Source organism: Athene cunicularia (assembly GCF_003259725.1).
Source record: "Athene cunicularia isolate RWA chromosome 6 unlocalized genomic scaffold, athCun1 chr6_part1, whole genome shotgun sequence".
Lineage (NCBI taxonomy): Eukaryota > Metazoa > Chordata > Aves > Strigiformes > Strigidae > Athene > Athene cunicularia.
The window spans coordinates 6,843,794-6,864,087 of record NW_020799105.1 but is presented as its reverse complement, the minus strand read 5'-3'; the positions used below and the strand labels follow the sequence as shown (position 1 = coordinate 6,864,087).

The 20,294-nt window shown below is 38.2% G+C and overlaps 1 protein-coding gene across 1 annotated transcript in view; it reads left to right on the top strand.

Annotated features, from left to right (window-relative positions):
* ERCC6 (ERCC excision repair 6, chromatin remodeling factor) overlaps positions 1-14,199 on the top strand; it is a 49,819-nt gene extending 35,620 nt beyond the window's left edge. Inside the window, exons 11-21 of the mRNA XM_026851376.1 lie at positions 837-953; positions 2,366-2,461; positions 4,277-4,495; positions 5,248-5,358; positions 5,799-5,918; positions 6,992-7,086; positions 8,793-8,938; positions 9,020-9,751; positions 10,359-10,560; positions 10,883-10,961; positions 11,400-14,199. Of these exons, the coding sequence (XP_026707177.1) occupies positions 837-953; positions 2,366-2,461; positions 4,277-4,495; positions 5,248-5,358; positions 5,799-5,918; positions 6,992-7,086; positions 8,793-8,938; positions 9,020-9,751; positions 10,359-10,560; positions 10,883-10,961; positions 11,400-11,816 (2,334 nt within the window). The 3' untranslated portion in view covers positions 11,817-14,199. The remainder of the gene's footprint in view (positions 1-836; positions 954-2,365; positions 2,462-4,276; positions 4,496-5,247; positions 5,359-5,798; positions 5,919-6,991; positions 7,087-8,792; positions 8,939-9,019; positions 9,752-10,358; positions 10,561-10,882; positions 10,962-11,399) is intronic.
* Positions 14,200-20,294: the final 6,095 nt, after the last annotated feature.

Here is a 20,294-nt window from a genome sequence, read left to right as displayed (position 1 = left end):
GTGTGACTTCTTAAACAATTAGCTGATAAATTATCTGCATAATAATCTTCAGACTAAGTTTCATATAAGTGCTAATAAACTTGTATCCTTTTAAATATTCTTTGTAATGTTCTGCACATATACATTTCCAGAGTTTTTTTTCTTTTTCAGTTTAAGTACTCCCCTTTTCTAATGCTTAGTAATTTAGTAAATTGGACAGCCAATTTGTTTTTTACATATCAATAATTTATTATATTCTTTGTTTTGCTTTAAGAGAAATGAAGGTATTTTTGGCCATTATGTACAATTAATACCCAGCTCACGCATCCATTACCCATTATAGAACCATATGCTCCATTTAAGGCCAGAGTGACCTTTAGTTTCTGTGATCATGGGGATTTTCTTGTACTGATTTTTTTTTTTTTTTTAATAGTCTCAAGCGGGGACTAATCTTCACTTATTGTCTAGTAACCACCATTACCACAGGCTTCTTTTTTGATCTTCAGTATATGTATTAGCAGCTTTTCATGAGGATTTTGGTTCTGTGCAAGTTTATAGTCACTTCTTGGCTTGGTTTCTAAAAGAAATACCTAATTTCTGGTCTATTATTACAGTCCACTAAATTAGGAAAGATAAATTAGTGGTATCTGAGGAAGACTTACTTATTCAATGTTATTGTTGCTAACATGAATTTTATTGCGGTTCGTGTTGTGTTGGATATGTAACTGTGGGTCCACACAAAACATAATTATCTCATTTTATCAGGATTTTCCCATTACTAATCATGGAATTTGGCTTGTTGCTAAAATTAATATCAGGAACTGAAATACAGCTTTTTCTCTTTCTTCCTTTTTCAGGTAAAAACTGCATACAAATGTGCCTGTGTGTTGCGGGACACCATAAACCCCTACTTGCTGCGAAGAATGAAGGCTGATGTAAAAATGAGCCTTTCGCTTCCAGATAAAAATGAACAGGTTTGCTTATCTTTATTACTAGATCTGAGCCTTCTCCCTCCTCAAATCCAATCTTTCATGAATATTTGGAAATAATTTGCAATAATAGCAGATGAAATGCTATTTTAACTAAAGATAAGATGTAGAGCTTTCAAGTTTTATATTTTCACCTGTATTCTGAATGTTAAATTGTCATAGTTGCAGGATCTATACAATACACTTTCATCTAAAATACAAAGGATGTATCAATTGAAGACAGGTCTGCTTAATACTATCATCCTAGGTCACAGGTTGCATACAAATGATTTGTCTGTAGAGTGTTTCCTATGGGGCATCTCTTCGACACTTTAACATTGATTCCTGCTGTAAAAAGGTTAATTTGGGCAGCAAATAGTAGAGAAATACTTGATGGCAGTTGTTTATATTGCAAGCCAGCTGGTCCTATAAATTTTAATAAATTTCCCAAATATTAGCTTTTTGATCTAAAACTTGTTTGTTCTACAAAGAGGTGGGATATTTTTTAGAAAACATTTTGATTCAAAGTAGAGAATGTTGAAAGGATTATTTAAACAACTGAGATTACTACAAATATTCACTAATAGTAATTATTGAGACTCTTCTGCCACTCAGGTTTCAGTGCTTCAGGCTTTTTTGTCCTCTCCTCACTTTCTTCCTTCCTGTTTCCTCCCTGTAAAAGAGAAGTAGACGTGCTAGTCTTTGTAAGACAGTGCTGAAAGGTACATAATTCCATTTCTGCTGTGCAGTCTGATCTTTTTTTATAATCAAATTTTTAATTTCTATATACTTTAATGAGTCCAGGGTACTTACTCTAAAGAATGCTATCATAAACAGATTAAATAAATTTAATTTTTGTTCTTGTCAGTCACAGAGCACTACATAAGTTTGACTTAATGTTGGGTGCCTTGCAGGATGCAAGGAATTGATTTTGTTTCATTTTTGCTCATCAGACCATCTAAAAAATTATTATATGCCCACACTCAAAGGCTAGTGACAGAACGGATTTTGTGTGCTAACCTTCCTATGAGGTACTAAGAATTTTCAAGTCATAAGGGACATAGCAGACACACAGTGGAAAGTGTTTCCTATAAACATAGCTTTGAGAGAACACTAACATTGCACAGTTACCTCATTAAAACTAGGAAATGGCAGCACTCCCAAAACTAAAGCAATTTGAGGAGAAAACTTAACAACTGGGAAAAAGCACAGAAAAACTCACAAACCCCATCTTAATGATTATGTTCATTCTCTAAAAATTCTAAGGTCTTTTTATTTCTAATGATTTCCATGCACTGTTTTTTAACTTAGTATCTCAGATCTGTGGAGCTTAACTGTAGCACATTGTAAAACAAAAATTCACTCTATTTGGAGGCTTACAGGTTGGGCTTGAGCAGTTCATTTGTTTGTTTTGGTAGGTCCTCTTTTGCCGTTTGACAGATGAGCAGCGTCAAGTCTATCAAAATTTCATCAACTCTAAAGAAGTTTACCAGATTCTCAATGGAGACATGCAGGTTGGCATTAATTAAGGTTAATGACAGGTGGACTTTGATGGATAAAATCATGAACTGACCTTTACATTCTTCTCACTGGATTCTGAGCAGAAAGGGAAGCAAACACACTACTCTTATGCTTTTGTGGATGTGTGCTGGCTTTTCTTCTCAGAAATGTTCCATGAAGTATGTACAGTTACTGATCCATGTGTAGTAGCATGACCAGATAAAAGTAGGTATGGAGTGGGCTTCACAATATGTTTGTGATCTTGGGAACAAATTATGGTTTGTTGGATGACCTGCTGTAGGTAACTGTATGCATGCTTTTAACTAATTGCAAAAGTGAAGCAACAGAAGAAGAGTAATTTGTCCTGAGAGTACAGTTCAGGTATGATAACTTTATGATGCAACAGTTGATGATTTCACAGTCTTAACATGTAGCAGATGAAATAGCAAGCATCCTTGTTGTTCTCTTACTAGTCACTTAAACATCTTTCGCCTCCATCCTCACAATGTAAGTGTTGAAGTTGCTCTGCCCAGGATGACAGCAGTAATTGAAATACCATTTCAAATGCCTGCTGTTCACCTGTATAGAAAGTCTGCTATTCCCTGTGATTTCTGCATTGCACACATCTGGTTCATTTGACTTTTGTATGAATGCAGTGGACTTTCTCACTCCCATTTTAGCTGCAGGATACAAATCTGTTGTTTGTGAGAGGTAATACGTCTTTGTTATGTGTAATTTACAACATGTTTCCTTGTTTTGTGGACTGTAAAAACCCTTCTCCCCTCACCCCCAGTGACTCCAGTTAGTTGTGTGGTCAGTACAGCCATGTATATTGCAGTGCCATATAAAGCAGATGTTGACCTTATCACTGTTTTGACTCTTATTTTTCCAGGTCTTGCAAAGGTATAGTCGCCAAGGTTTTACAAGTGCTTAGTCTCTTTAGTTATCCCAATGAAAATTATTTTAAGGAGCTTGATCTTCAAGAGAGGGCTTGTATAAGACTATCTGCAGAAATGTCTCTAAGATATTACAGAATGGGCTATCACATTTGCTAGAGTTCTGAAAATTTTGAACAGTAGATGTCAATGCTTTTATTAGATGTTTTGTGATGACAGCAGTGAATCCCAGCTGAAAAAGAAACCCATTGTACAAACCAACTAGAAATTATGAGCAGGCTCATCCAACTTGTAGTGACAGAAGATTGAGGGATTTGCTATTTCAAGCTAGTTCATCTTTATGAGTGCCCATTATATCAGAAGAATAAATAATGCTTGTAATATTATTGAATTAATAACTGCACAGAACCCTTCTAACATGGCATCAAAAGTAGTAATTTTCAGCTTCATATGCTTGTTCAGATATGTTTACTCATCTGTTCTCTTGTTACCATGCATTCTGTTGGGTACACTTGCTATCCTCAAGGTCTGTCATAAATTACCTAATAACATGGCGGGCATTGGAAGGAAGGACACAATAATTTCAAGTAACAAACTTGATAGAATTTTTCCTTTTGAGTAGGAAAAATTTGACTGTGAGTTATAGCTAGGGACTATTTTCCTGTTGTGGAAATTGTTACAGAATTCTTTTAACATCACCAGAATAGGCTCACAAGAACATAAAATTTCATTGACCTTCTCTTGTACTGATTTTTGCTAAAACTTTCTATGAAACAAGTATTAGCATCCTTTGGTTTCTCTAAAGAGCCAAACCACTATTAAAAAACAACTTCTTTATGATAACTGGATTAACCCATTCCTCTTTATTTTTCTCAACCACAACCCATGTATTTTTCAACAAAATAAAAATATTTTTTCTCCTGTATTCTTTAGATTTTCTCAGGACTAGTAGCTTTGAGAAAGATCTGCAACCACCCTGACCTCTTCTCTGGTGGTCCAAGGATTTTGAAGGGTGTACCAGATGCTGAAGTGGAGGAAGCAGATCAGTTTGGATATTGGAAACGTTCTGGAAAAATGATAGTGGTAGAATCCTTGCTGACAATATGGCACAAGCAAGGCCACAGAGTGTTGTTTTTTACTCAGTCAAGACAGGTAAGATGAGCTTAATTGTTCTGAGTTATAGTTATTGTGTGTGTGCCCCAACAAGACTTGTAATTAGTACCACCTTTTGCAGTGTCCTTCTCAGAAAATTGACATCTTCTTGAAAAAAAATACCAGAATGACTAATGTCTTTGGAATAATTGGAGACCTGTTCTCAAGCTCAGTGAGCTTTACTGGAATGACACTGTTGTGGCAGCGTTGCCCAAATTCAATATACTGCGTCAAAGTTTGTATCAGTTGTACCCATATAATACCAGGCTGAAGTAGTGGTGATGTATTTATTGCTCCTACTGTGTAGTTTCATGATAGAATTAGTAGTCACTTTGCTCACTCTGTTTACTGCGTGTGCACATCTAATCCTCAGAATTGTGTGCTTTGGACCAGTAGCGCAGACAGTGACCTTTGTTCATTTTCCTTATGTATTCATGATTTTGTCTTGTTTCCATAGGCTACCTTGGAATGCTGCAGCATCTATCTGGTTAATTGTCTTGAGACCATGGCTCTGGACTTCCCAAACTAAGCACAAACATTTCACTTATGCATTCAGCAGTGAAATAACTACTTCTTTGTTTTTTCCCAACTGCATAAGTTGATATTTCTGCTCATTTAAGATTCACAGGTTTTTGGTCATCATCTTGTTTGTTTGATTAGCACTGCAGTTAGTACCAGAATTCTTATGACTTGATTGGACAGTTGCTCAGTCTTCACATCTGGATTTCATTACATTTTTTCCATCACAACAGATGCTGCACATACTTGAAGTCTTTGTGAGAGACAGAAACTATTCTTACCTCAGGATGGATGGCACCACAACAATAGCTTCCAGACAGCCCCTTATAACAAGATATAATGAGGTGAGCTGTTGCATCCCACATGCTCATCTTTATTAGTGAGTATGGTTGAGTTCTTCCATTTCTTTCTGGTCTGTTTTTAAGTATACTACTTCAGGTTTGAAACACAAAACTGGGGAGTTCAGTCAAATGAAACCACTTCCTTTGTGTTGAGGGGGAAAAAGTTATCACTTTTTTCACGCTTAAGTTGAGTTTTCTGCTAAGAAAAAATGGAGTTGAAAAGGGGGAAAAGAAATGTTATTGGACAACAGTAAATGAAATTTAGATCAGACTACTTTTATTTGTCAAAAGAGATGCTAGGCAAACATGGAAGTATATTCCTTTTGGCTTCCTTTGCATCTTTGCAAATAATGCTGATAATAAAACAATCCAGGAAATAAATTTTTTTAATTGTCTTGTACTTTGGTAATTTTTGCTTTAGTAAATTCTCTGTTGTGTTGTAGGACAAATCCATATTTATTTTCCTTCTAACAACTCGTGTTGGTGGCATTGGAGTTAACTTGACTGGTGCTGACCGGGTTATTATTTATGATCCTGACTGGAATCCCAGTACAGACACACAGGTGAGTGTGATTTGTTACTATTCCATTTACCAGCTAAGTTGACATAAAGCTGAAGACAAAATGACATTTATCTCCTCAAATAGTGTTAAATCAGTATGTTGCTCTTCCCTAAGTTGCTGTTCTCAGCAATGGTCACTTAGGGTGCGGTTCCACATCATGATTACTCTTGGCAAAGCCAATTTAAGTGGTTCTCACCACATCCCCTTTATGCTGTTAATACCATACCACTCTTCGATATTGCCTGTTGTTCATACAGTCTGTTTAGAGTGCAGCCAAACAAACAGTTGAAATGGCCTGAGTTTTTTCAATAAACAAACAAACAAAGTAGATGTTTCTGAAGGGAGAGTACAGCAGTGCAAGCTCTTGAACAGGCATGACTGCTCATGGTGGCAATGCAGTGTAAGAAAAGGGGAACAAGTGTTGCTTAAATTAGCTTTGTCACTAAGTAATGATAAGTAGCTATGTTATTAGAAGTTGCTGTTAAGCCAATACCATAAAGAAGCTGTTCTTTATCTGATGGTGTGATAAGACTGGTTTATTACTTAACAGTATATGGAGCTTACATGTTTGAGAGGAAAAAACTACTTTTGGTGGAAATCCTACGTAGCTCTGAGATCTGCAACTGTGTAGCCTGACCTAGAGTGGTTTGTTTTAGTGGTTGGCTCAAGATATTTGTTGGAAGGCTTTCAGTTAAGAAAATTCAAAGGGAATGTGTATATTAAAGCTCTGTTGTGAAATATATCCCTTTTGGATTATGTCTATATAAAGTACATATCCTAGATAAGAGTTCTAATTTTAAGGCGGGGGGGATGGGGGATGGGATTTTTTTCTTTTTTTCATAGATTTCTTGGTACAATTGGAGACTTGTCTTTTTACATATGTAAACTTTGTAAAATTGTTTTCCTTTCCTGCTGAGTTAGTTGTCTTAACACTGTAGAAATACCATAGCTATGTAACCTCTTGAACTATTTGTTAGATATCCAAACTAGCCTTGAAACAGTGGTATCCATAGCTCTCTGTCAAACACATGTCTAAGAGGCTAATGTCTGGTAATCAAACCTTTTGTGTTCCAGGCTCGGGAACGTGCTTGGAGAATAGGCCAAAAGAAACAGGTGACTGTGTATAGGCTTCTCACTGCAGGTACTATTGAAGAGAAGATATACCACAGGTCAGTCAGAACAATTTCTTGTATACAGCCGTAGGCTGAAGAAAATGTTGGTAACGAATCTGAGGTCGTGTAACAGTGACACACCTGTGCACATGCACACATGGCTTGTAACCACCAATCTTGGTCATGATGGGCACATCACAGAAAGCTTTTAAAAATTTCTGCTGAGAAATGGCCCCTCTTCCAATATTAGACTCCCAGCTGAGGGCTGTGCTGCTCCTTCTCTAGCTCCAAGTCCCACGTACTAAATATACCTTATCAGTCTTCCAGTGGCTGTGTCCAGCACATCCAGAATTCACTGTAAATGAGAGAGTATGGGCCACAGACAGGAAAAAATGAGCCCCTTACTCAACATGAGACCGAAAAGTCTGAAATGCAACATTTCTTTATATTGTCCTTAGGATATATAAAGATGTATGTGGTACATACATCCGTTTACTGCTCTGCAAATCGCATTTGATTTTATTCCCAAATCATTCCAAACTGAGAGAATTAAATCCCAAGAAATACCAGTCATATTTATGTTATTTATTCCAAAATGTAGCTAAAGTCTTAAAGTGCTTGTATTTCAGAATCAATGAAATCTTTGTTTTCCTTTCCTGTTTGGCTTTCTTGGTAGTTAGCTTCACTCATGAATTCTAATGAACATATCTGGGAATCCTCTGTCTAGGCATTACTCTTTAGAACTGGAATATCCTCTTTGAAAATGCAGATGATTGAAAAGTTCTAAATTATGAAATACCCTCACTTATTGAGTGCCTTGTTTAATCTGTTTTACCACATGGACCAAAGCATCTGCTGTTGGTTGGCTTGTGTCCTGCTGGCATACTTCTGTTTGAACAACACTGACAACATCAAGGAGGTGTGTTCTAAAGGTCAGGACAGCCATCATGGATGCAATACAGTAACTGACACCTTTGTTTAAGCTTAGTTTTTGCCAATTGGATTTAAAAATAGTTTCCCTGCTCAATGCCAGCAGAACCAAAACCATGATAAAAACACTTTTTAAGAACTGATTTCTGGATTTATTTAGGGGTGTATATTTTGTGCAGAAAAATAGTGCCTAGAACTTGCAATCAAAAGCTGTGTAGTACAAACATAACAGAGTAGATTTACCAATACTAGACTTCTTGCAGCTTAGTTATTCCCCAAATTTGTTCTTTTCAGTCCTCTGCACATTGGCTCTTTTTTCCTTTCAACCACAAGGTTGTTTCCCTTTTCCATGGTTGTCATGCAGTCATCACCATCAGACTGAGCTACTCTTCTGCTTTTGATTCCTCCAATCGATTGAACCATTAAAATGTTGTAATTTTGACAAGCTCTTGTTTTTCTTTCAAGAGTGTTCTGATAGTTTTATTGTAATATATGCAAGCTTTTCAATTTTAATGGGCAAAAAAAAAATTTAGCTGTGAAGTTATTTATTGCTTAGTTAAGGGATGCCTCATAGGACGTTTCAAGGATGGTGGTTACCTGTTGTGTTATGGGGTTGTTGCAAAACAATAAATCCCTGTGTTTAACAATTTAGTTGGCTGTTTGAAAGTTACTAACTCAAGATTGTCTTCTGGAAACTAACATCATCTTCCCACTGCTCAATTGTTCTGCAGGGTAACATTTGTGCTTATACAGTTTTCTGTTAAGTACTGTATTCAGTACTTAAACATAGCTAGACGTTGTTTCATGCACAAAGTACTTTTTTCTTTTTTTAGACAAATCTTCAAACAGTTTTTAACAAACAGAGTGCTGAAAGACCCTAAGCAGAGGCGCTTTTTCAAATCCAATGACCTTTATGAACTTTTTACTCTGAGCAGCCCAGATGTGTCTCAGGGGACAGAAACAAGTGCAATTTTTGCAGGTAGACATTTTTTTCATTTGTTTAAAAGAAAAAATGCTTCAAGTGTTTGATAAATGGATACTAATTTCATTCATCCCTCAGGTACTGGTTCAGATGTTCAAGTCCCAAAACACCACTTGAAACGGAAACTTGAAAAGCCATCTGATAATGACACTTCTAAAGGTGATCTCCGTCTTAGAGAAAGCAGCTCAGTAAAGTACAACAAATCATCCAACTCCTACTCAACCACCTGCATGACAAATTCTTCTTCTAAAGTAATTGAGACAAGTGTAGAAACCAGAGGAAATTTGGAAGCCTTTGACCAAAATAGCTATGCAAAAGATAATGCACAAGCTGCTACTAATACAATTTCATTGAAGACAAGCAAGGAGGAAAGCTTGGAAAGAGCTGACAAAGTTATGTCCCAGTCATTGCCAGGTGTTGCAGGGTCTTCAGAGAATGCCAATTGCCTGAACACTGTGGTGGCCAATGAAGTACATGGAGCAGCTAATGCAAATGTCAAGGGAGATTTTAGCCTTACACGTGGTGCAGGTGGCTCTTGGGAAAAGCAGGTTGCTAAAACTGAAGATGACCAATCAAATAATAATCATTATAAATGCACCTCAAAAACAAAGCACAGGGTGGATATGCTGTCACGTGAGAGTCACAAAAGTAAGTCTAAGAAGAAACATCACAAAGATGCCAAATTTGAAGGAGAGCGCATTCCTCATCTAGTGAAACAAAAACGATACAGAAGGGAGAACAGTGAAGAGAAGGAGGAGGACTCAAAGAAAAATGATGATTATGTCTTGGAGAAACTTTTCAAAAAATCAGGTAACTGTTCATCAGTGTTAAGCTATTTAAACAGAAGTATATAAAACTTATGCAAGTGAGGGAAGGAGCAGTTCTGTTACTCTGATGGCTAGAGCTACAATGCAATACATGTTTTATCTATTCTGTTACTGTAGTGAAACATTAAGATGTTTGTTGGTGAAATGCTTCCGTTACATATGTGCTAATTACCTTGGCACAAACATGTCAGAGATCTGCAGCCTTCCAGAAACACTGCTGGATGTAGAAGTAATGCAGTGTTTCTTCTGGAAATAAGGATGTAACCAACCTTCATTTACTCAAGGGTTTTTTCTTCTGTCTGTCCTGTCCATAACAATAGAAATGATCGATTTACCTACATAATTACCAAGTCTGTTGTGAATAATGACCTCATCAGCACACCAAAAGTGGTTTGCTGTCAGATTGCTTAACTGATAGAAGGGGTTTCTCTTAGTAGAAATTACTATGCTAAAGTGCTGAATATAATCAACCTGAAAAAGGAAGAATGTGATTGTGGCATTCACTGAAATTGTGAATATTTAATTTTATAGATAACAATGTAAATTGACAGATGTCCTCCTTCATCTTTTCTTTGTCTTCTGTTTTTTAGGGGTACACAGTGTTATGAAGCACGATGCCATTATGGAAGCTTCCAGTGCAGATCATGTGCTGGTGGAGGCAGAAGCAAACAGAGTGGCCCAGGATGCCTTAAGAGTCTTAAAAGTCTCTCGACAGCGATGTTTAGGAGCTGCTTCTGGTGTGCCAACGTGGACAGGCATGCGTGGTCTTTCAGGTGCACCATCAGGAATAAAGTAAGTTCAGTTCTCACACTGCTTTTCTAAAAACAGAAGAGTTCCTTAGGATGCTATAGATTTATCTTTTTTTTTTTCATTTATATTTGCAAGTGGAATTTCATGTTTCATATTTAATAAAGACATGAAGACCTATTGCAAGCCTAGGAAATCCATTCTGAAGCACAAAAAAAGCATTATTGTTGCACAGTAGATGAGAGAGAGTTTGGCAGAGGGCTCTTGAGAACCCTAAAATGCAAACCCAGTCAGTGTCTTTGGCAGAACTATCCTCATCATTTTGAGAAGGATGTTTTATGGAGTTAATTCTTCTGTGGGTTTTTAGGAATCGATTTGGTCAAAAAAGCAACCCTATGCTGCGTTCTTCACATTCCACTTGCGCATCACTTGCGAAGAAGTGCAAGGTGAGAGACACAAGCTAATATTTCTCTTTTAAAAGCCGATATATTTGAAATGTTCCGATTTATGCAACACATCTGATTTATACTGTAGATGTCTCATACACATTTGTCTTATGATTGTATAGAATTCTAGAAATTTTAGTCACCCATTAATTTGATTTTTTTCAAGCTTTGATGTAGCATCTTGATGAAGTCTAATTAGATACAGCAGTTGCAAATTGCAACATGGTCTGGTTATCTGTCTCAAGACCAGCAATGCTCTTCCTTCACTTCCTAAATTCTAAAGCTGAGACCAGAACATATTGCCTCTTTATTGTGTATTTTAGATGACTAGCTTCTGAGTGTTCCTGTTTGTTGTTTAAACAGTAGGCAGATTTTGTTAAACAGATTCTGTGGATCTCAAAATCCAACTTTCTCCATAGTCTGTATGTTTATTTACAGGATGCAGATACAGTAAAGAAAGAAAATGTAAAGTGTAGTTCCAGTGGGTATTTTGATGGAAAATCTGGAGAATTGTCATCCAGTGCACTAGACTCTTCCTCTCTATTAGCTAAAATGAGGGCAAGAAACCACCTCTTACCACAGCAGATGAGGAATGAGGGAGATGAGAATCATCAGCAAGCACCTGCCTCAGTTTCAACTGAACATGATGAACTGCTTGTGGATATGCGTAACTTCATAGCGTTCCAGGCCCGCGTGGATGGCGAGGCTAGCACTCAGGAACTACTGCATGAATTTGAGTCCAGACTGCCTGCAGCACAGTCCTGCATCTTTAGAGAACTTCTCCGCAATCTCTGTACCTTCCATAGGAACCCGAATGGTGAAGGTGTCTGGAGGCTAAAGCCGGAATTCCGCTGACCTTTGTCAAGGGAAGGCACCTGTCAGTGTATGCTCAGCCACCACTTTCCTTTCAGAGACTTAATGTTTGTCTTTTAAAATGAGGAATTATTTCGAATTCATGATTTAATAATTTACTTGAGCAGTCAGTGGTGCAGCGCTTGTTGCAGGCTCAGAGCTAACTTAATTTTTGATTTACACTATTTATATGAAACTGCCATCTACCTCATACATTAAAAACCAATACAAAATATCAGCACCTTTTCTTCAAAAGAAATCTTAATATAAATGGGATGAAGAATACATACTGACTTGCAATAAGATCCATGGATATTGCTGTGGGTTGTAAGACTTCGATTTCTGTGAAATTCCAAGAACATCTTCCTAGGTTTTTTTGTATATTACTTGATTGGTCGTGGGGCAAAAAAAAAAAAAAAAAAAAGAGAGAAAGATGATGGTAGTGGTCAGCATAAGATTGACTTGTACTGACAAGTACATCAGTATTGTTGTATGACACTTCCAGCAGTAGTGAGAATTTTGTTGTAATGTTGGTGCTTTCATTGTTGCCAGCATCTAGCATATAGTAACTCAAATCACTAATTAACTTGGGAAATAATTCTACTGCCATGGAGGTTTAATCACAAAGAATGGAAAGCCTGGCAGGGTATTGAGATGACTGACAGTTGATAATTATGGAAAATTATAGTACAAAAAACCCATCTACACCATAGTCATGAATTTGGTTACAGTCCCATACACCACTGGCAATTGCTTGGTACAATATTTCTTACCACTGAGGTGACAGTAACTGTTATGTTTGTCACAGGTTGTGGGCTGATAATTGAAATCCCATGAAATGTGCACGGGTCTCACTGTAATTTATGTCAAAATCTTTCCACTTCCCTGTTAGCGCTTAATTTTATACCTTGACAAAGACTGAGGTGTTAGTTAATCAGAGGGGGAATGGTTTCACTGTATTTTACTAAACATAATCACTTTTGGCAAGAGACATAACTGGAGCTTATACATAAGTTACAGGTCATACCTATTCAGTAGATAGGGAAAAATCTCAGTCTTCCTGACAGTCAGACAAGTTCTAATACCCATTTTCTTCCCAGGAAGGAAGAATTGGATTATTTGTTAACAAACCCAAGTACTACATTAGGTCTGTCTTCAAGGTACTAATGTGCTTGCTCTGTAAGGAAATCTTAAGGGGAAAAAAATGGATAGATTTTGAGAAGAAAACCACATTCTTGCAGCAACATTAAATTACTGTACAGCTTAAATTAGGAACAGTTAAATAATGCCTAATGTCCTTCCTGTTCCTAAGCTATTGAGAAAAGGGAAAGCTGAGCTACTTTTAGGGTTTTGTTCAGTGTGACAGTATCTTGTTTACTTCAAGGCAAAGTACAAATACTGAAAGATGCATGGTGAAGCAAGAATAAACACTGTTTTCATAAAGAAAGCCTTCAAGATACTTCCAGTGGATTTTCCTTTTGGTTTTGCTCAGTGCTAAAGAATCTGTAGAGATTTGCAAAAAGTTGTGCCTCACTGTTTCAATAACTGGTTGGCTGGCTTTTCACAGACAGTTGGAGAGGGCAGACAGTTCAAGAATCTGTTCCTTTTCCTCGTGGCATTTGAAGGTGGGGACTGTGTTGCACCTTTTCCTGACATCTTTCTGATCCGTTTATATTCACTTACATTCCCTCTTTCAGGAGAAAGATGAAACCAAGAATCTAGACTGCAATTACAAAACACTTCAAAAATTCTAGATCTGTTGATACAAGTTAAAATGGATCAATAAAAGAGTAAAAACAAACCAGTTATGCAGTTCTCAAAGCCATAGAGAATTCTAATGCGTTTCGGGTGTCATGTCCACACGCATACCTGTGCCCAGGAACAAATCAGGAATTCTGGTGTCAGCAAAGCTGCTGTTGTCACTTTAGCTGTCAGTTCTCATGTCTTGTTCCAAGATGTCTTAAAGACATCTTTCCTGTACTAAGGAAAGTTTGCAGCTTCTCACTCATCTGTTAATGTAAATGAACTTGCATGTGCTTTTTATAAATCCTTGGCTTTTATGGACTTATTAAAAAAGCAAAACCAAAAGTCTGTTTTAGAAGTCGTCTTTGTGGGCTGAGGGAAGAGTGGGATGGGGGAACCATCTTTTCCTGTATAGTGTGGCTCTGACTAAATGATTCATATTATCTTTAATTACATTTCCATTTTTCATACAACTGCAAATTATGCATCCTAGCAACTAGATATTTTTCCAGTACTAGCTTTTGTTTAAAAGACTGAATTAATATTAGTATAAAACAAAAAAAAAAAAATTTCATCTCAAAAGTATATGTGATTTAAAGGTCTACAGGCTGATTTACAGGTAAAAGTTGTTCTGGAAAATAATATGGCTGCTATACGTTTTAAAGTAGAAGAGTTATTTCAGAATAATCCTACTTTATGGAATAAAAGCATTATCTGATTTTTATTTGTTTAGATGTACCTGTTTGAAAATGCGAAAGGAATTAACTTTAAAGAGTAACTGAAATAATTCCTGACTACTAATACTGCATCATCAAACATGTTTACCATTAAATAGCTTATAGATGTATAGTATTTTTCAAAGCTTATATTTTAGCCTTTGCAGTTTCCGGCTGGTAGCTGCTACTTTATTTGCATGATTCCAAAAATCACTCATGTAGAATGCTTGTGTATTGTTAATTGTTTTCTTACCTCAGCAAAAAGGGGATAAAGAATGATCAAAATACAGATGTTAATTTAGGAATCAAGTTGGAAAAAATCATTACATTTTATTAAGGAAAGACATTTCAGCATGAAACATTATAATATTTAATTTTTTAAAAAAATACTAAAAGGAACTACTGAAAATTTCTTTCCTGTCAAGATGCTAAAAGTTGAGCACCATTTTACTCCAGAAATGTCATGTCAGTATAGATGATGTGACATACTACCCACACAGCTCAAAAGACACATGCAGTTGAACAAAACCCTAGAAAACTAATAGCAAAAACTTGGATTGTTCTATAAGCAGTTATGGGGACTGTGTGCACTGTTTGGGTAAAATGTGCTGCACTGGTATTTTAACAGCAGAAGTTAAAACTTACCATAATTGTTCCTTCTGATTTCAAACCATATTTGTAAAGGGGAATGTAAAAAAACCTCTCACTTTGTTTATTGTTTTTCCCCATCCCATCCTCCTTTTACATTCTTCCAGGTGTATATTCCCCTGCATTCATCTTTTTGCTGAACACTTACGTCTTTTATAGCCAACTCCCTCATCTCTAGTATAAGAACAAAATTCTGGCCTAAAGAAAAGAGATTCTGTTAAAGGTTGTAGGCATTTGACTCTTTTGAACAATAATGACCTGCCACAAAATAAATGTTAGCAGGTTGCTGAATGGATAGATTGATAGAAATGGTGATTAAAAATGGAGAGGAGTATTTTAAAATCCATAACTTTATACTGTGGCTCAGCCCCTTCTCAAAGGGCTACACCATGTGGAGAATTGAGTCCACTACAGCTAATAAATGTTACCTACACGAGTAGAGCTGCAGAGAATTGGGCTTTTCAATCTGTAAGTTTGGGCTTCAGATGATAGTCACCTATAGACAATTGTATTCAAGTCACAAGTCAGCTTTGCTTTTGAATTTGATTGCTAAACTTAGCTAAATTTGACTGTCTTCTAGTAGTGCAATCCTCTGCTTTTCAAGAAGCTACAACAGAAGGGACAAGACTTTCAGAAGGACTTGATGGGATTCTTTCCTTCTTTGAGCTACTGAGTCATTAGGACTAAGACTTTTCCAGTTCCTCAGCTGTTGTAAATGCAGCTCCACTGATGGCTGATGCTGTTCCTCGAGGACCTAGCCTTCCAATACTAGCCTTCATCAGAGCCAAAAAGGATGTAATCTGGGATGCTGCACGTATGTGATTGAAACAGCCACAGAACATTAGCCTTCCTCCAGTTTCTGTGTGCTTATTCGTACTGCTGTATGGAAAGGACAATTAGAGGTGAGTACGCTCCTGAAAAGGGATAGTCTGTTGCACAGGTTTTTGGTTGATTTTCAGAGAGAGATCTCGTGGGCTCCATTTTTGGCTGAACACAAGATACAGTTTGAGATGAGCTTTTCAGAAATCATGGAGATAGGCAGTGGCAATGATTTCAGTAGTCATCTGAAGAGACCTTTGTGTCTTGATTCCCCAGCTAAAGTTACATATGAAGTGCACTTGGTTATACTGATGTTAGTCTACAATTGAATCAGGACTTTTCTCATCTACCAATTAACCTAGTTTGGTAGTGAATGAATACTGCCAGGAACCATAATGCCCCATCACCAGTATGTAAGGGAAAAGCACTTCACAGAGGGAGAATATTTTGCATTTGCCGAGACTGAGCAGATACACAAAATCTATTCAGTAAACAGCGTGAAAATGAGAAGAGAATCCTCGTAACAGCATTGGTAGGGATTTAAAAAGTTACATATTGACATCTATTTTTAAAAAAATCCACATATAATGATACACCATACTTTCTCAGTGACAAAGATATCCTGGCAGGCATCACATAACTTTCACGCTGCTTTTTCTAGTTATTGTTACAGTATGTATCCTTAAGGAAAGCTGTCACAGGAAGCAGCAATTTAAGCAATTAATTTGACAAAACAGTCTCAGAGAAAACAATAACTTGACTAGTGTTCTTTCAAAAGAATAACACTTTTCTTCAACATAAAATAATTCTATTTTTAGGAGGAACTGGGTAGATGAATAATAAAATTGGTGGGATATACCAGACCTGCGTTATTTTTGCATACTGCTCTGATTCTACATCAAATCGAAACAGTTTAAGCAGTTTTCTCTTAAAGGGAAGAGGTGTTGAGGAACAGCCATATCTCAGTGGTTCAGCAAGGAAGGATGATGCAGTGTCTCTTGTGTTGGAGGTGGCTGTGCTTTCTGAAAAGATACGTAAAGATGATCAAAATATTAGATGTGAAGAGACCCTGTAGCAGGTTTATTCAAACTTTGCTTACTCCGAGTATATGGGTCAAGAAATTATTTAAACCATCCAGAAAAATTAGGAAGGAATAATAGTCACTGAGATAGTTTAAAATGTGGAGTAATCTACCTGTTTGGTGTCTCAGGAGCAGGGAGATCTGTATTGTCCTGCTATAAACCTCTGGGTGACTTAAGATGTGGTACTATACTGCCTGCTGCATTGGTCTTCCCATCTGATGGATAGTCTTTCGGGGAAGGCAAGAAATCTTTCAAGTCCTTTGGAAATGTTTCAGGAAATGATTATCACAGTACAAAAGTCCTGCTTGGAAAAAAAGAGATAATATGACATCTTAGTGTCTAGATCATTAATTCAGCAACTGTAGTTTACACAAAGCTATCGCACAAAATTGCTGAGAGGCCAGTTTTTGAAGGGCCTGAGTAGGACACATGTCTTGGAGTCAGGATGTGCTGGCAAGTCTGCACTTGGGAGTTTGTTTCCTCTGGGAAAGGTATTTATATATTAGATACATGGTAAAAACATTCTCTGCTACTTAGGGCCATTTATAATTTCCCTCTTCCAACATTCAGGCTAAATGCTGAATATACGCTTACTAACTCAGTGGCGCTCTCCATCTACCCAGCCCTCAAGGGACAGCTATTCTAGGCTCTGGGGTGACGTCAACACTCCTACTTCACATATTTCTCGTGGTACAGCCCTGTTCCTTCAGCTGAGACTTAGAAGATAAAGCTTTCCTTAGTAATTCTTAGCCAGAATCACCAGCAGAAGTTTTGTTGCCTCTAATATCATTAAAAGTAAAGAGAAGTCTGACATCTTTAATGCAAGGGTCATTCCTCTTTTCCTTTTTAAATGGGTCTAAGGTGCTATAAAGTGAGTGAAATGCCTTGTGTTCACTGAGAAGCCACAGTGAAGACTGCAGCACATCGTTTCAGCGTTCAGGGAGCAGAAAGGTACTTTTTTTTTTTTTTCCTCTCCAGAAAGAAGAGATGATGTGAGTCACTAAACTCCATACATTAAACTGTGCAGAACCTGCACAGAGAATGTATGGAGAAGTGTCAGGCAGCTGTATTGAGAAAGAAGCTCTATCCCCTAGGTTTTTATTGTTTGAAATGTCATGAAAAACATGAAATTAATAGGAGAAGAGAGTATATTCTGAGCTGAATTCTTCTTTTCTGAATGGCAGGGTTGGACTTGCATTTAAGTCCAAACTTGCTAAGGTTCTGAAATGCACAGTGAAGGCTCCCAACTAAACTTTGCTCTTTCCACTACTGATACCATGCAATAACCATGCTTTTTAAATATTGCTGTCTCATATTAATTGTAATAGCATCAAAGATGATGTGGCAGGCCACATAATAAATCCCACTGTTCTCACCCATAAACTATACCCTAAAGCTAGATGATTTTGAACTCTTCAGACCCTGCAAGCTGTTTGTTCAGTCGTTTGAGAGATGGAGAAGGAAAAGAAATGCCAATGCTGAACTCTTTAGAGAATCCACCTAAAATTTTAAGTTGTTAACTATATGTCATAGTTCCCTACAGATTCCCTGCTTTTCCTGGGCTCCCAAAGCCACACTGCTTACAACAAGTAAGTTGAGAGAGCCTATTTTTATTGTACAGAACAGGGAGGTTGAAGCCTTGCACTAATTGCAAACCAGTATGTAGTATCATCAGCGGAGCTATGACCAACTCCTGCATAAGGCTTACATAAGTGGTGAGTCATACAGTCTTACGAAAGATTAGGGAGCGAGGCTTTCATTATGTTGTTTGCCTAATCAGAAATATGAAAATAAAAGAACACAGCACTCAGTGGGTTATGTTTGGCGAACTGTAGACTGGAATTTCTGCAGTTGCACTACTATGATTGAGGCATTTCGTTGTTTGTGGTCCCAGCTTATATTAAACAGAGAGGATTTTTTCATAAATCTTTGTCTCTAGGGCAGAGTTAAGGTTGTTTGGGAACCCTAGCTATGTGTTTCCAGACATTAATGTCTGGAAGCAGCACCAGGAGAGTAAAAATGGAGGTATAGGTCTAAGGAGGATACAAGTAAATGAAGAGGCCCAAGGGCAGGGTAAGGTTTGTGAGGATAAGCACAGGAAGAAGCAGTGGAGTGGAAGCAGAGCTGACTAGTGATGATTTCTCATATCTTACTAGTCTTTTTTCATGCACTTAGGCAGGTAGGGCAATGGATTTTACTTCATCCAGCACTGCTGTTAGCCATGAGCTGAGGTACCTACAGCCCTTAGAAGACAGAGAGTTTTGAAAATCAAAGCTGGTTGTAGCAATAGTGCTCTTTACACTGGTCTGATTAACCTATCGCTGCTGCTCATTTTCCTCCATCAGTCCTCTGAATCTCATGTGGTAAACTGGACCTGTAAGCTTGTCTCCTGGTGAAAAAAAACAGTAATAATAACGATCCAATTTTTTTTTCAAACATGTGGCTACAATAGCTGGAGGCTGGAACAAGTGACCAGTAGCAGGGAGTCTGGAGCTGAAGAGCCACATGGCCAAGTGCCCTAGAAACTTCAGCTTTAGAGCACCAAAAGGTCAGTGCCCACATACTTGCTCAAGTGCAAGTACTCCTGTCTAAATACAGTGTGCCTAAGCAGAGGAGCTAGAAGATATTCCTACCTGCTCCATAACCTACCTCCCGAACATGGGGCCATGTGGCACAAACAGAACAGGCACAGCTGCGTGAACCATCAGGAATGTCTAATTGCTCCTCACTAAATTGCCAGACTGCCTTAAAAAGGGCTAGTCTGCAAGATGCTTGGGAGTGTAGTTCTTCACGGGTAGGTGGAACTCCATCAACTAAAGAAGGGGGGGAGGCAACTTACTGAAAGCTGGTTCGGTTTGGCCATTATCTAAGCCTTTAAAAATAGCTTTTCAGTATGCATATACCTCCCCCCACCTCTTATTATTTCGAAGTTCTCACCGCTCGGCACTAGCAGAAATCCAAACTATGTCCCTGAAGCCTCCCTCTGGGCAGCTGCAGGGCCGGAGTCAGAGACTAGTGTAGGCGCAGGCTCGGTCCTGCAGCCCGGCCAGGCCGAGTCCAGCCTGATACCCGGGTCCACAGGGGGAATCCTCTGGGCTGCGAGGCTGGAAGAAAGGGAGGCGGATGCTCACTTTCAAATGTACGTTTTATTGCTGGGGCCCTCGAGGACAAGAAACAGCACCTGGGATCAGCAATGCCCAAATCACAGCCTTTTAAAAAGTAAATTTAAAGAATAAGACTTTCACAAGTGCGGCTTTTTTTGCAGGCACTTGGCTTCCCCCGAAACCACCAGCCGATCCCCCGAGCCCGGCCAGCGGCCCCCTCTCGTTAACGAGCGAGCTGCGATGCCTCCATTGAGCCCTTAAGGGGCCTTAATGGCCCGGGCGAGGCGCGGCCGCCCACCCCCGGGGGCAGCGGCCATCAGGGCTGAGCACCCTGCCCAGCGCTCCGCGCACTCGCCTCGCCGCCCTCAG